The 16,240-nt window shown below is 44.1% G+C and overlaps 2 protein-coding genes across 5 annotated transcripts in view; one reads left to right on the plus strand and one right to left on the minus strand.

Annotated features, from left to right (window-relative positions):
* Henmt1 (HEN methyltransferase 1) overlaps window positions 1-4,144 on the plus strand; it is a 33,633-nt gene extending 29,489 nt beyond the window's left edge. For 3 of the 4 annotated variants that reach the window (XM_039101543.2, XM_039101544.2, NM_001037655.1), the window contains one exon: window positions 1-229. This exon is cut by the window's left edge and continues 621 nt beyond it. The gene's annotated coding sequence lies outside the window, so the exon portion shown is untranslated. Of the gene's footprint in view, window positions 230-3,099 lie in introns of those variants that run through there. The other variant, XM_039101545.2, reaches the window with a different exon arrangement.
* A 4,842-nt stretch (window positions 4,145-8,986) lies between these two features.
* Eeig2 (EEIG family member 2) overlaps window positions 8,987-16,240 on the minus strand; it is a 54,868-nt gene continuing 47,614 nt past the window's right edge. Inside the window, exon 11 of the mRNA NM_001163568.3 lies at window positions 8,987-13,377. Within this exon, the coding sequence (NP_001157040.1) occupies window positions 13,335-13,377 (43 nt within the window). The 3' untranslated portion in view covers window positions 8,987-13,334. The remainder of the gene's footprint in view (window positions 13,378-16,240) is intronic.

A 16,240-nucleotide genomic window follows, 5' to 3' on the forward strand; every position in this document is an offset into this window, starting at 1 on the left:
TACACAGATCGGGTCCTGATCTGGATGGCAGCTCTGCCTGACACACAGACTGCTCTTGGGCTTAACCAAACCAAGTTGCTTTCCTTTAAAATTAGATTTTTTTTTAAAAATTTTTTTGGTGTTTACAACAATATAGAAATTGGATGTGGTAATGTGTTAATTTTGTCCTCACCCATATTTTGGTGTTAGAGCCGTATGTTGTATGTGACATTAAAACATTTAAATGTAATCAAAGCCACTTGAGAACCTTTCCCAGGGCTGGGCATAGAGGCCCAGCCTTGCAATCCTAGCACCTGGATAGATGAGACATGAGAAGCAGGAGTTTGAGGTTAGCCTGGGCTAAATGGTAAGACCCTATCTCAAAAACAAAAACCAGTTCCTCTGCCCAGTTTTTCCCAGGGATGATGTAGTTTTAAAATCTAGGATTATCTTTTTTTTTTTTTTTGTCAAATTTTACCTATTATATTTGGCATAAAAGGGTGCATGAAAAAGGAGCACAGGTGGTTTTGAAGGGTAGGAGATCCATACCCCACCCCACACCCTTTGTGGTGTCAGAGGTTGAATCCCAGGGCTTTGCACATCCTAAGCAAGTGGTCATCATCCGCATGTCAACACCCTTCCAGAGCTTTCTGGCTGGAGATGGTGTGGTAGTAAGTACAGGAGAGAGAAATGTGACTTTGTTAAATGAAAAAGGGGCTTCAAGGAGATATTCTTGTGTGAGGTGTGGGAGTCCAGAGGTAGCTCAACCAGGCATGCTGTGCAGTGTTGGAGACACGGGTGTCCATCTTAATAACCACGGCAGACATGGGGGAGTAACCTGGCATAGCCTACACTAGCAGAAAGGAAGAGAGGTGGAGCGCCAGCTGCCCAGTGTGTTTTGCTGTTTGTTGCTAGGCAACCCTATTGACCCTTCCTGTGCTCGTATAAGGCAGTGAGGGAAGTTGAGAAGTGCAGTCTGTGTCTGAGGGGCTGTATGCATACTCAGTCATCTCCTAAGGAACCGAAAGAGAAGGGACACAATAAACTGCCAAACTGCCTGGGCCACACGGCATAGTCTGACCTCCCTGAGATGTGCTCTGTGGCTGCAGAGTTGGTCCCTGGGCAAGCACTCTGTGGACACTTATTCTTAAGCTGAATCTTCAAGGGTTCATAATCAGTAAATGTGGTGAGAGGTTTTCATTGGGAAAAATCCTAAGCACTGACAAGCAGCTGCCCTCTTAAGTCCCGTAGACTAAACCACCAGATCTACGTGTGCCACCACGTGCTCGAAGGTGTACATGACAGAGACAGGTTTGCAGCCTTTTCCCCCTCCCAAGCCCTTTGCCTTCCTACAGCTGTGCCCACGGTTTGTCTTAGGGCTCCCTGCTCATCTGTGCTCCTTGCAGAAGCTACGTTTTCTAGCCAGAGTCAAGCTCTTTATCGTATCTTCCTCTGACTTAGTCCATCAGTTATCTTGAGTCCTGATGACTTGATCCCTTACCCACAGACCCCTGTGTGCTTACAACCTATGGGGACTGGGACTGCTTTTTCATTTCCCACTTCCCAGGGCTTCAACATGCTACCGTTGAGCCACACTTCTAGCCCTTGACTTTTACTTACATTCTGAGTTTGGGTTCACCTCCCAGCTTTGACAGACACATTTCTTTGCACATTGGAAGGTTTATTAACAACTCCAACCAGGGATCATTATAGTTCTCATAGGGAACCTTTAGCATTTAGCATGGCGTCCCGTCACAACTCTTCAACTCTGCTTGAGTTGAGGCCTAGAGTAATTTTATGTTTCCATAAGCAAGAATTAGTTTTAGTTACTACACATCTCCCAGAGCGGCTTTTGGATTTAGTCTGTCACAGTCTGCTCTTTCCCCTTTCCTTGGTCCCAGGGCTCTGTGTGCACAATGCAGGCACTTTACCACTGAGCCTCATCCCCAGCGCACCCCTTAGCAGCCCACAAAGGGGGATCTTTCTAAAGAGTGAGGACATAGAGATTGCGGTTCTCAGCGCTGCCTGTGACTGCAGACCATACGCGTCATGTAGCAGGGGTGTGCATGCCTGAGACCCCAGCACTTGGGGAGTGGAGACAAGTTCAGAAGTTCAGAGTCCTCCTTGTCTACATAGTGAGTCAGAAGCTACCATGGGTTACTGAGGCTCTCTGTCTCCACACACACAATAAAAACCAAAGGCAGAAAGCAACCAATCAGTGATGGTCTGCTAGGGGAATCTTGCTCCAGTTATGTATAAAATGAGGTGTGAAGCTCTTATAAATGCTAGAGATAGTGTTGTCACATTGACCAGTTAGAGAGGCAGCAGCCTTTAGATTTTCTCAGACTGAGTAGCCAAGCACCTGGCAGCCTTCAAGGAACAAGTAGAGAAGTGCGAACAAGCACACAACTAGCGCACGCGCAGTCCCCTCTGCCCTCTACAGAGTGACTTTTACATTGCTCCTAATCAGACTCAACACACACACAGGCGCACAGACACATCATGCAAACACACATTCCCCTCTGCAGAATGGCGTGCCCACGCAGGATGAAACGGCGGTCTCTTCAACCACAGCCCCTGCTGGACACGTTGCCCGAGAGCCCTTCACTTTCCCTCACACCACTTCACAGCTCATTTGAGCCTTGCCCTTGGAGGTGGAGTGACAGCTCTCCTTTCCTGTTCCACCTTTAGTGTAGGAATTTTCAGGGAGCTTCCTGGGAAATCAGACATGGGAAATGCACTCTTCGAGGTCCTGATGTCTCATGCAACCTTCATTTCTGAAACCTTACAAGCCTTGGAACGGGGCCTTCCTAGGCTCTTATTGTCTGGAGATACTTAAGAATATCTCTGTGCTGGGATCCAGTCCAGGACCCTGCAGATGTTAAGCAGGGGTTTTGCTGAGCTCAACCCCAGCCACAAGTGTTTTGTGTAATTTTAATCCTCCCCACTTTGTTTTCCTGCTGGGGAGCTCCTCCTAGGAGTACATTGTCCCTTATATCTTGAGTAAGGCACTGGTTCGTGCTGAGAAGTTGATGCATGGAAAGGAAGTACATTTTCTTTTGAGCTTAAATTCTGGCTGAATTTCAGGTGTTTAAGACCTTTTTTTTTTTTTTTTCTTAGACTCACTACATAGCTGAACGTGGCCTTGAACGTCTTGCCTCTGCCTCCCAAGTGCTTCATACATGCCGGGCAGGCACTTTACCAACTGAACTACGTCTCCAGGCCTCTGATGTTTAAGATCTTAATGAGGAAGATTGTTGATAATTTTAAGCCTTCCTGAAAACAAACATAAAACAGCAGCTGAGTCCCAAATGCCCTTTCTTACTTATTCCCAGCACACTCAGGGCCTGAGTTTGAGCCCCTAGTAGCATGAAATAAAAGATTCAGCTAGATATGGTGGCACACACCTGCAACTTCAACACTCAGGAGGCAGAGACAAATTTGTGGTCAACCTGCTCTACACAACAGGTTTCAGGACAGCCGGGGCTACATAGTGAAACCCTGTCTCAAACCAGGAAACAAAGGAACAAAAACTGTTAAATTATTTTTCTTCTCTTATAATTTAAGTTATGAAATGAAAAACACAGTTCAGAATAACACAATCTAGAGTAAAGCTTGTCATACCTTAGTTCTTTTTATCCCTAATACCCACCACCTCATAGTCTCTTGGGGGGGGGGTGCTCCTGGCTTCTCCGGTTCTTGTTTGTTTTCCCGCAGAGAGAGCAGCTCTGCCCACTTTGCATAGAGTTAATTGACTGTTTTATATCAATTCCCAACAAATGGCATAAGTGCATAGTTTTTTTTTACTTGTTATCTTTGTTCTTCTACTAATATGTGTTTTAAATATTTACTATTTAAGTCTTACAGACATTTGTGTGTATTTGTGTCTGTGGAGATCACAAGGGGACAGTGATCCCCTGGAGCTGGAGTTCCAGGCTATTGTGAGCCACCCAGTGTTGGAGCTGAGAATTGAGCGTCAGGCCTGTTCAAGAGCAGCAGGCGCTCCTAACTGTGGAACCTTCTCTCTAGTGCCTACCGTATCTTTTTGGTGCAGCTTTGTCAGTAGCAACTTATAAATGCAACTGGATGTGCTTCTTTCTGTATCAACATGATGTTCTTTCGCAAAAAATTAATAGTTGTATTAATATAGAAATTCATGCTAAAATTCTCAATTGCTCTATTTACTTAAAAATTTTATCTTGTGTTGTATGGGTGTTCGCTTGTCTGTAAACCAAGTGTATTTGGTAACCTTGGAGGCCAGAAGAGGGCGTAGGATTCTCTGGAACTGGAGTTAACAGTTGTAAGCTGCCACATGGGTGCTAGGATGTGGGTCCTCTGGAAGAGCAGCCAGTGATCCCCTAATTACTACTAAGAATGTAAAGAAATGTCCCTCAACAGTCTGTCCTTCCTGCCCATTCCTGGAGAAGACTTATCAAGCATTCCTTGTTCTCAATTCACTTAGGTGTAGACTGTAGGTCGGCAAGAACTATTGACTAATGGGGGACCCCACCCCCACACCCCTCCCTGGTATATATCACTTGAATGGACAACATAGTATCATTTTTTATTATTTACTTACTTCATTTGTATGTGTATAGATGTTTTGCTATGTTGCTGGTATGGGCGGGGCAGAAGGGGGCATCGAATCCCCTGTAATTGGGTTGCACACACTTGTGAACCACCATGTGGATGATGGGAATTGAACCTAGATCCTCTGGGAGAACAGTTGGTACTTAACTGCTGAGCCATCTTCCTAGGCCCCTAGGACACATGTTACTATGAGTTAAGTTGCTCTGTGTGTCAGTGAATAATGTGGCTTTGTAGGAGGCAGAATTTTACCTTAACATGGTTTACCTTAGGAAGTTTTCATGCTGTTCCACAGGGCCCCCATTCCCAGACTATATGTGAAATGTGTTACCAGCCACAGCCTCCAACTATTTCCAGTCCGGACAGCCTAAAAGTTGACTTTCTGCTATTATGACAAACCCCCTGAGGCCTCTAAAAGGAAACAAGTCGTGTTTTGGCTTATTGTCTTTGAAATTCCTGTCTGAGATAATTTCACTGTTGTTTTAGGCTTGTGGCAAGGCAGTGTACGTTGGTCAGACCTTATGGTACAACAAGACTCCTCTCTTGCAGGGAGCAAAAGAGAGAAAGAGACCATGGTCTTGATTCTGCAAAGGCATTCCCTAACCTGCCCCGCCCCCCCAGTGCTCTAAGATCTTCCGTGATGTTTCTTCCACCTCTTAAAGGTTCCGTGACCTCCCAGCAGCGACTCCCTGAAGCCCTCTGAGAGACGTGATGATAGCAAGAACTTTTAAAGATTTCTGTGATGTGTCTTCTCAACATTTCCTTGAATTCAAGTTGTTTTCCGTATCATCTGCATGTGAGACCCAGCCCCTTCAGTGTCTCCATAACCTTTCCTCACAGAGCGTACGTCCTTTCTCAGGCCTTCTTGTTCTCCCCACCCTTCCCATCTGTCTGCTCCGATGTCCAATCTTCCCTTCTAGGGCAGACAGCTCAGCTCCCACACATTGTCCTCAGACCTCAGTCCTGTCAGCGGTGGCCCAGGAACAATTCCAATTAAAGTAGTTTTCTCCTCTGGATTGGGTTGCAACAGCAACCCTCACCACATCTGATTCTGTGGTTTATGTTAAGCGGTTTCAGGATGTCGTGGGCTGATGGCCATCAGCAATGGGAGCAGAATCTTCCAAAGACCTTGAGAACAATGCATTTCCACACTGTGCCGGAAGCTACACAAGCACAGTCTATGTAAATATGATGCATATCTTTGTGAATAGGAAAAAAACCATTTTGGCCACAATGTTGACACACAATAAATAAGCTAGTGGGAGTTATAGAAGTTTGTATAGTAAATAATACTAATTTAATGCTGGTTGTATACAGTACCACCCGTTCCATGCCCTCTGTGGATCTGCTGGGTTTTTAATGTTCCTGCTGCTGTGGGATACTCACCAGAGAAGGTTGCTCAGACATGAGTTCAAACCTATAGGAAGTCTGTATCAGCCTGGTGGTGACCACATTGGGTGTTCAGGATCCCACTGTAGCACAGAGCCTTCCTCAGGGTGAATTTTTAAGCACAAAGACCCACTTTCTGGGTTGACAAACTTCAGTTAATGAGAACAGATAGTCAGAAGCAGAAGTGTAGAAGCCAAAAAACAAGGTTAGTGCATTTAGAGATTCCCCCCGAGCTGTGTGGACTTGGTTGGATTTGGTCTTTGCTTCATTTTGGCACAGTCTTTGCACTCAGTCATTTTTGTCATGGAGTCAGTTATGCTAAGAACATCTGGAGGGCTTTTACACCTGCCAATTATATACGTATTTTCCTTTGGTTTTGTTCTGCAGACTCTATGTGCAGACAGAGGATCACCTGAGAGTCACTGAAGCTCAATGCCAGGAGGTGTCACACTTTTCCTAACTGCAAACATCGCAGCTCCAACTTCACACTGTAGAAAGCCAAGCCAAACCAGCCAACCAAACACTAACCTAGGATGCCCGCTCCAGTTCAGCAGAGCTGGAATTACACAGGAATGAGTCTAAAATGGTTCAATCAGGGATGCCTTTGACCGGCACTCCCTTGTTAAAGGGTTTCACAGATCCAGGGACTGTCTCTAAATGCGAACCTTCCCAGTTTTCTTTCTGTCATATTACACAGTCACGGGCTAAATGAATTTCACCAATGGTTTTCCACATCCAAATGGAAACTCTCATTATGTGCTACTACTAGATAAGTGGTCGTCTTAGTTTGCTTTCTTTTGTTGCTGTAATAAATGGTTTATTTGGCTTATATTTCCTCAGCACAGCGCATCATCAGGGAAGTCAGGGCAGGAGCTCAAGGCAGGAACTCAGGCAGGAACTGAAGCATGGAGAAATGCTGCTTTCTTGCTTGCGTGCCTTGGCTTGTTCAGCCTGAAAGCTTTTTATAGAACCCTGGACTGGACCACCTTTCCAGGAGTGGCACCGCCCAGATGGGTTGGGCATTCCCAAGTCAATCATTAATCAAGTAAATGTGCCACAGACCAATCTGATAGAGGCATGTTCTCAATTGAGGTTCCCTTTCCCAGGCGAGTCTAGCTTGTGTCACACCGTCAAAAAACTAGCTAGCATAGTGGTGGACAGGTTGTAATAGGTAAAAGAAGGAACAGGAGAAAGGCCAGGAGACTGGAGAAAACCACTAGCTGCTGAGAAAAGTGGGAGCTGCAGCTGAAGATGTAGCAAAGAGGTCAGAGGTTCTGCCTGGTTTTGCTATGATCTGGGGCCAAGTTATCCTGTGTCCTGGGTGTGGGTTTGAGTCTCCTCCCTACAGCGCCCACATTGTATCCCCTTCCGCCAACAAGTAGGATGTTCAGTGGTCAAAGCTTGTATAATCTGTGCTGTCCAGGGGCCCTGGCAATGAACAAAGGGATATGGTCTCAAACTCCTAACCACAGCTCTTTGTTGACATTGATTCCTAGTCAGCAGCAGAGAGAGGGTGCTGCTGTTGTATTTCCTCTCTAAGAGCTGGTTCTGACCAATGGTAAGAAAGGTCTGTACAAGGATATGGGTGACTCAAAAAGTAATTTTTAAAAAGACTTATTTACTTTATATCTATGAGTACACTGTAGCTGTCTTCAGACACACCAGAAGAGGGCATCGGATCCCATTACAGATGGTTGTGAGCCACCATGTGGTTGCTGGGAATTGAACTCAGGACCCCTGGAAGAGCAGTCAGTGCTCTTACCTGCTGAGCCATCTCTCTCACCCTGAATGTAATTTTTAAAAATCCTAATTTCTAACTTTTTTTTTGGGCAAAACTTTAAGAAGTATCTTTATGACAAATTTCAAATCTATGTGAGCCCTTGGTCCCACCCCAAAGCATTTACAAATGTGGATATTTACAAAAACACTTATACACTTATAAATATTTAAAAAGAGCTCATTGGAAATATAATTGGAAAGATATTGCCCAGACATGAAACCTATTGCTGTGAGGCAGGGAAATATTTTTTTTTTTTTGATTCTTTTTTTTGGAGCTGGGGACCCAACCCAGGGCCTTGCGCTTCCTAGGCAAGCGCTCTACCACTGAGCTAAATCCCCAACCCCATGAGGCAGGGAAATCTTTAGCTGGGGCACTGGGTTATAAGGTTACTGGGCCATCCCGAATATATAGCCGCATTCCTATGCTGAACAGGAAGGAGTAAGACTTTATGGTCCACCACCCATGGTAAACTGTCCCTAGCTAAGAACTAACTGGTCTCCTATGTATTCCATGTATTTGAGATCAGGTGACAGGGAACAATTTTGTCCCATCACCCTTTCAAATTCCTGCCCATTTCCTCCTCTCCTTTCATCACAGCATGGGTTGGGAAGCTTCTTTGAAGGTAGCACGCTGGTGCTCAGCAGCTGTTGGCCAGTGAAGTCTAACTGCCCTGGAATATACTGTAACCTGATTTAATTTTCACTGAGAACAGCTTTGGCACACTTATAAACCCAGTTCCGTGAAAGAGACAGGGAACCCTAGGAAGGGTTCCATTGACTGGAGTTGCAGGTTATCTGTAGTTGTCGTGGGCACTTGGTTGATTCTTGCCTGGTGCCAGGCTGCAGTGCAGACCCTCGTCAAGTTCCTCCTAACACAGCAGAGCTCTTCCAAGGCTGCACACCCCAGTCAAGGGCTCCGAGGGAGCAGCGATGCTCTTTTTACTGGTTCTGTTGTTTTTTGTTTTGTTTTTGCACAATCTCACTCCATAGTCCTAGCCGTCTCAACTCAATATGTAGCCCAGGCTGTCCTCAAACCCACGGTGATTCGCTTGCTTCTGAGTGCTGGGATTTCAGGCCTGAGCCACCACATCTCACTTCCTCATATTTTAAAAAGTAAAGGGTTGGAGAGATGGCTCCGTGGTTAAGGATCTGTTAACAGTAGCTTAAAGTCTTTTAGGCCTTCGTGGGTACCACACTGACATGCACAACCCCCCTACATGTAGATAAAAACAATAGAAGTAAAATCTTAAGATTAAGAGCATCTACAATTTGGAGATATTGCTTTTTATTGAACATGTAGAAGATCCACTTTTATATAATTATAAACATTTTACAAACAGTTTTGTTAAAAAACATTTCCTGGATTTTATCACTGTATGGTTAAGACATAAGACATATATAAGTATGAAGGTCATTCTCCAAGTATTAGAACAGAATACCAATGGAGTCACTTCGTTTTTTTTTTTTTCCAGCGCTCAGGACCAACCCCAGGGTCTTGCACATGCCGGAAGGTTCCTTACCGCTGTGCTGCCCTTCAGTTACCAGTAACATTTTTTTCATAAACACTGTATTAACCTCTAAAGGGGTAAACTAACCCGGAGGAAGGTAATCCTCAAGACATATTGTCAAAGTTCACCGAAGTCATCTACAGTCTGTCTTTCCTTGCACTGAATCTGGCTGATGAATAGCAGTGTAAGAATGTATATAAGATAATCACACTCACTTCAAGATACAGAACACATTGTAAATCAAAATTTTTATCATCTTTGCTCTATGGGGAGACCACTCATATTACCATTTTTACATTTTCTGGTGAAAACCCCACGGTGAAGGGAACAAGGCCTCATTTTCCAGGGCAGTCTCAGCTTAGGCTTACTACTGAGTCTTCGTCTGTACAGCTTGGCTACTAACGTTATGCTCAGTACCTGACTAAGCCAGGATGCACAGTGGCCTCATACAGTCTCAGCTACCCTACTTGATCATACTCACATGATGTACCATCTATGAGAACTGAGTTTCTGAAATGTCCACGTGAAAGACTTGTGAAGAAAACAGAACAATCTCGTCATATGAGCTCACTGTGTCTCTCGGAGATTTGCTGTAAACACGGAAGCCTGAGGTTTCAGAAGTGTTTCTGTGAAGTATTTAATGAGACTGTCAGCTTATGCTTCAAAAGAGGCTTATTTAACATGGAAATCTGAGCGTCTGGAATTTCTTCTGGATTTGTTGACTTATCAAAACTCAGTGCTGCCTGATTTAAAAAAAAATTGCTTCTTGTGTCAGGGTCTCATTTTGTGTTCATGATTACCATGGGGCCCAGATTGCCCTGAATGGTTTTGAATGGAGATTAGTTGAAGGTATTTTCTTTTTCCTTCTAGTTAAAAAGGAGTTAAGTGCTCTGCCTCTGTGACTCAGTTTTGTACAAAAAAAAACAAAAACAAAAACAAAAACAAACTAAAAATGGAAACATATACAGAAGAATCTAGCTTGGATACTCTCATGGTTTTATGCTGGAATGAGAGGTAGAGCTTGGGGTTGTTGGCCAAGACTTTAATGTCAAGGTGTTAATATACACTAGTTGTTTGTATACAGAAGCCTTTTAACACTGCCATGAAACAGAGCCCAGCATTCAGGTGTAGACTAATGGCTCTGGGCCTTCTTTGCTTTCCCTGTACGTCACATCCTGTACAGTCTTGTCACCAGCCTGGGGCAGGAGAAGCTCTCCTGAACTGGCCTGCGCATTCTTCTGAATGAACTACTCCTTCTGTTTCATCACCAACACTGGCTTTAGAGGGTGCTGTCTGTCTTTCCTCTAGGACAGAGGTGGAAAAAACTCACAGCTAAGATTTTCTCCAAGATGGGACTGTTTAAAATTTCAACTAAATATTAAAAAAATTACTTTGTTGAGAGCCTACTTTTCCAAGTCTATTGCTCTCTAAACTCAAAGCAGAGTTAAAAGTAGACTTGGTACTCAGCAAAGAGCTTTCAAACCAGCCTCGTGGCTGAGATCAGGGCAGTACATGCTGTACAGAAAGAACAGAAATGCAGACATTCAGCAGCTTCACATTCTGATAGGATTGTATTGAAATATGAATGCAGAATATACTCCCAAACACTAGGGAAGGAGAATCCAGACTTCAGTTGACTTGAGAGTCACAGCTATTCTCACTCCTTCCAACTCCATGTTTCTATTTAAGTGAATTTTTATAGTATACCAATATATGAATCAAGATTAGTAGCTGCTAAAATTAAAAGGCATGATTTTTACACTTTTCAAAATGTCTTCACATTGTCCCTTTTCCTTTTTGAGATAGAGTATCACATAGCGGACATTGGCCCCCAACTCTCTATGGAGCCAAGACTGACCCTAAACGTATCTGATCCTCCTGCTTCTTCTTCCCAAGTGCTGGGATTATAGGTGTATACCACCATGCCTGGTTTATGTACTGGGTGGGGATTAAACCCAGAACTGTGTAGTCTAGGCAAACATCCTACCGGCTGAGCTACACTCCCCAGCCCCACACATTATACTGTTGTAAACGTTTCTGTACCATTTAAAATAACAAACCTAATCCTGTGGTAAGATACAGGGCCAAGGGCAGCCGGCTAAAGGCTAAGCTCGGTCCTGTCTACAGCACCTGCATGTGTCTGATGAGCGGCCTCACTGAACCATGCTCAAAACCTAGTGTTATTGTTGTCTGTGGAATCCAAAATCATTTGCAGAAGCGCCAATAGAAATATAGCCTAGAAATTATATTTTTAAAATAGAAAAATATGCTTTAAAATTTGTCAGACTGAAACTCTTTAACTAACTCTAGATAAACCTTGCTTTGATCTTGCTGTGATGTGCAGTGGCTCTGCTCACCCAGAAGCAGCCAGCAGGTCCTCACCTATTTGGATAACCTGCTCGAGATGTTAGGTCAGCATCCTACCCTCTGGGTATCTTAATCTGACTCAGACAATCCTTTCTTTTAGTATTCAAAATATTCTAAAACAAGGTGTCATTTTTTTTAAAATTCAGAGTCTATGTGTAAAGATCGTTTGGATTAATGTAGACTACCTCATTCTTGAAACATTAAAATAAAAATTCTGACACAAACAATTTCAGCCTGGAGATTCCCAATCTGGAGATTCAAATATTGCAACAATATTTTGTCAACATAAAAATACCCTGGCCAGAGCAATTCTGTTCTGACTTATCGTTCTCTAGGATGTGATTGTGAAGGTGAGGACTTGGGCATTGATGTCTCTGTATAACCTTCTTCTCTTCAGCAAAGGGAAGTTTAGCCCTTTCTACATGGGTACTGTCAACTAAGACCAGAAAAAATACAGCTTGTGTGCTGTGGTGTTAACATGGATCCAGACTGAATATTCGGACCCTAAAAGCTGTATTAGAGGTATGTTACAGTCTACTCTGGCTTCAAACAGCTCAATTCTGACACAGTAAAGAAGGAAACAGTCTCTGGTCAAAGAGGCTCAAATAGGAAAGTGCGAGTCCGGTGTTGTCAGTGAAATGGATGCCACTCAGCTGCCCAGCCATCTGTCCATCAGCACAGCAAGATTAAGTGTCAGTTCACAGAAGTCTGGCTTCCTTAAGAAAAATGCTATCTTTCTGACCATCTAACAGCTCTGCGTCTGTTCTGACCGCCGAGACCAGAGAGTCTTAGTACTGAATGGCTTATGAAACAGCTCTTGTAGCTTGCCCATGGTAGCCTAACATACTGATTATTATTATTATTTTTTTTGGATCTTTTTTTCGGAGCTGGGGACCGACCCCAGGGCCTTGCGCTTCCTAGGTAAGCGCTCTACCACTGAGCTAAATCCCCAGCCCCTAACGTACTGATTATTATGCTTAACTTGACTCTATACTGTGGCACTGGGGCCTTTGCAACTCACCTAATACTAATGACAGTAACAATAGATGCTGTACCATCACAGCCTTCCTTCCGCCCACCTGTGGCAGATTTGGACACGTTTGCCATTTGACTTAAGTCTGAGATGTCCAGAATTATAAAATCTTTAAAATGCGTAAGTTATAGCATAATATTTTCCCAAAGCATGAACACTCGCTCTTTCTACCAATTGCTGCATAAAAGGAGCTAATACACTTAGTGCAATGGTGTAGGTAACAGGACATGGAAGATTTACTTCAGAGGAATTACAACTATCTTGATAGAATTTATAGGGTTTAAACTGACCTCTAACACTGTTAAATATAAAATTTAAAAACAGCCCAAACCTGTTGAGCACCCCCAACTTAGATATTTACGCTGGAATAAAATCACCCTCAGATGTGTCCAGTGCAGTTTTTCTCCCGGGTGCTTCAGAAGCCCAAGCAGACTTTTTGTTCCGGGGTGCTGATGCAGGCCAGGCCTTCGCTGCCCCAAGCCCCGCCCCCATCCTTTCACGTGCTCCCACAGTGGGTGAGTAGGTGGGAAAGGACGGTGGGGGATGCTTTAAGAAGGAATCGGCTCTGCTTTCCTCTTCACGGATGAACTTCACTTTGAAAACAGGCACATTCTTTTTCTTACATGCTTGACTAATACACCTTGGAACTCCTGTTGTCCACACAGGGAAGCTTCCGCCCGCCTGCTTCACTTCTAGCGTTTGATTACAACTTGCTCATAGGCTCCAGATCCTACCCTGAAACAGCAGTGAGAGGAAAACTTTCAGACCTTGAACTGTAGAGGTGGCAACCTCGGCAGAACCCTGCTCCCAGGCACAGCCGCTGGTTTCCAATCCTCTTTTTGGAGACAGGGTTTCTCTGTGTAGCTCTGGCTGTCCTGGAAAACCAGTCTGGCCCGGCTTCCTGGGATTAAAGCTGTGCGCCACTGCCATCCAGCTCCAATCCTAAAATCAGTGTCAGCCAGGGCAATACACAGGGTTTTCCTGGAGAATGATGAGTATTACCTAAGTAATAATGCTGTAGGTCTTAATATATCTTTCTAGAAAGGGGAACAACCCCCCCCTTCTCTTATTCCCTCTTCCTTTTCCCCTCTCTCTCCTTCCTCTTTTTCAGACAGAGTTTCATATAGCCTAGGCTGGTCTACACCTCTCTGTCTTTGCAGTCCAGTTCTTCCTGCCTCTACCTCCCAAGTGCTGGGATTCTGGGTGACAGTTCTTTTAGTCAATGCATGGCTTTATATGTGGCCAGTATTGTGACGTAGATCAAAAGGGAAAGTGGTCTTGGTTGACCCCCCCCCCCCCGATTTTCTCTTCTTCATAATTTAGCTGGGGACAGGGAACCTTGCTGGAGACTGTCTCCTTACCTCCCCTGTAGATAGGTGTGACCACGTGACTAAATTTTCCCACATAGAACACAAGAAGATATATTGACTACCATCTCTCTAGCGTCTAAGAAATTCTTACCCTGGGTTGGCAGCTACCCCAGCAGTCCAGGTCAGTGAAAGAAGAAGAAGGCAGTGTATCAGTTTTGGGGACAGAGTTGAATAATCAGCCTGGCCATTGCGTTTGGGTTTCTGCATTGGAGTTCTATAATAAGCTGGGTATGAATTGACCTCTAATAATGAAATATACTAACAGGATGATGGAGTATTCTAAATAGCTTGCAGGCTTTGTGAATAAAGCCTTTCTGAGACAGCCTATTTAAGTGATGGTCTCACCGACAGGAGACCTTCTGCTGCTGCTGTTGTGGCTGATACACTTAGGACCATGGCTCTGTGGCATTGAGGAAGGAGCGTGCTTCTCCCTGCTACTGTTTCTTGGTCTTGCAGAATAAAGGTTCTCACTGTGTCTTTTAGACAGCAGCAAGCTTTATGTTTTTGGATGGGCCATCATTTTATTCTTCCCCAAAGCATCCTGGATGATCAGGAGAACTTCAATACTGGTGGTACATGGAGGTGAGGGTCTTACTGTTAAAAGTTATCAGCAGGTACCCCTTTCCTCATTTGCTGAGGTGTCAGACATCCCCCTTCCCCTCCACCTGCTTTTTCACCCTGAATGTATGGAGTTTAATAACTCTGGAGACTACAGTGACTGGTCTCACCCCTTAATGGTATTTTCTGAGGTATTTATGGTGTATCTTTCTCTCTAGGTATAATGTGATTATCCCATTCCTACAGTTGGTGAACTGATGAACCAGTGAGCTTCATCTGTAGTCATGGCAACAAAATAAACCCATACAGTGCAGCAAGGTCTATGGGAATAGGAATAGGGTTGAACTTTAAATTCCCACTTGTAGAAAGAAGGAGGGGGGCAATAAAAGACTCTCACCCAGGATTCCACCCACCTGCATGTGCTCTTGGAAGATGCTAGGGCATAGAGGGGGTGGATGGTTAACAATGTTAGGCCTCTTGGAGGTTGTAAACCATGATGGAGTAAGATTTCTTGGTGATACAGCTGTTTTGAGTGACCTTTGCTTTTGTAAGCCCAGGAAGCTCACTGGTTCATCAGTTCACCAACTGTTAATTTGGTCTGTTGTTGATGCTTTATCTTCGAGCATAGAAGATAAAAATTGGTGTTCGAACATCAGAATACCGGAAGGAAGCGTGCGTGTGTGTGGGGGGGGGAGGGGGGAGGGGGAGAGAGAGAGAGAGAGAGAGAGAGAGAGAGAGAGAGAGAGAGAGAGAAAGAATGGGTGGAGAATTTTCAAATCTGATGAAATCTGTAAGTAAGTAAGTATAGGGATCCAAGAAGTTCAATGAAACCCAGACAGAATAAAGACAGAGAAACACACCCAGTTAGATTATATGCCTACTTCTAAGAAACTAGCAACAAGGAGGAAATCTTGTTCGGTGTGCTGGCACATGCCTTTATTCTCAGCACCCAGGTGGGCTTCTGTGAGTTTGAGGATAGCCTGGTCTACATAGATAGTTCCAGACCTGTCAGAGCTATACATTGTGACCCTGTCTCAAAGAAAAAAATCTTAAAACATATCCACTAGATGGTGGCTGGAGAGACGGATCAGGAGTTTGCATCATTCCCAGTTTTCCAAAGGATCTGAGCTCTGTTTCCAGCATTTATATCAGGTGTCTCACAACTGTCTGTAAATCTGCTCCAGGATAGCCAATGTTCTCTCTTCCGGCCTCTGTGGCCACCCCTACCCTGTATATACCCACACAGACACACATACTAAAAAACCCTTTAAAACAGCCATATATATAAATTATATAAAGTTTAAAAACAGAAATCGAAACAGCCCTTTTGTTTGGAAAAAAAGAAGAAATGCCCCTAAGGCCAAGAAAGGTTAATGGCAGCCTGTGCTGCTGAGTGGGTATACAGGGACCCACAGAGGTGAGACCACTGGCTGGAAATGCTTGCTTTGCTCTGTCTAATATTGGGCTAAAATATGTTCTACAAATTCTTTTTATGCTCCAATTGTTAAGTGCTCTATTTGTCCAACATATTCTAAAAATATAAATAAAGCTACAAACTAACATAAAATATAATGTTGAAGACATCCAGGGAAGGAAAGAATATTCCAGTCATAACCAACTCCTCTCGTGGAAATACAGCATTTGTGTTATTTTAGCCTCAACATAATAAA

The sequence above is a fragment of the Rattus norvegicus genome, chromosome 2 (assembly GCF_036323735.1).
Source record: "Rattus norvegicus strain BN/NHsdMcwi chromosome 2, GRCr8, whole genome shotgun sequence".
In the NCBI taxonomy this organism is placed as follows: domain Eukaryota; kingdom Metazoa; phylum Chordata; class Mammalia; order Rodentia; family Muridae; genus Rattus; species Rattus norvegicus.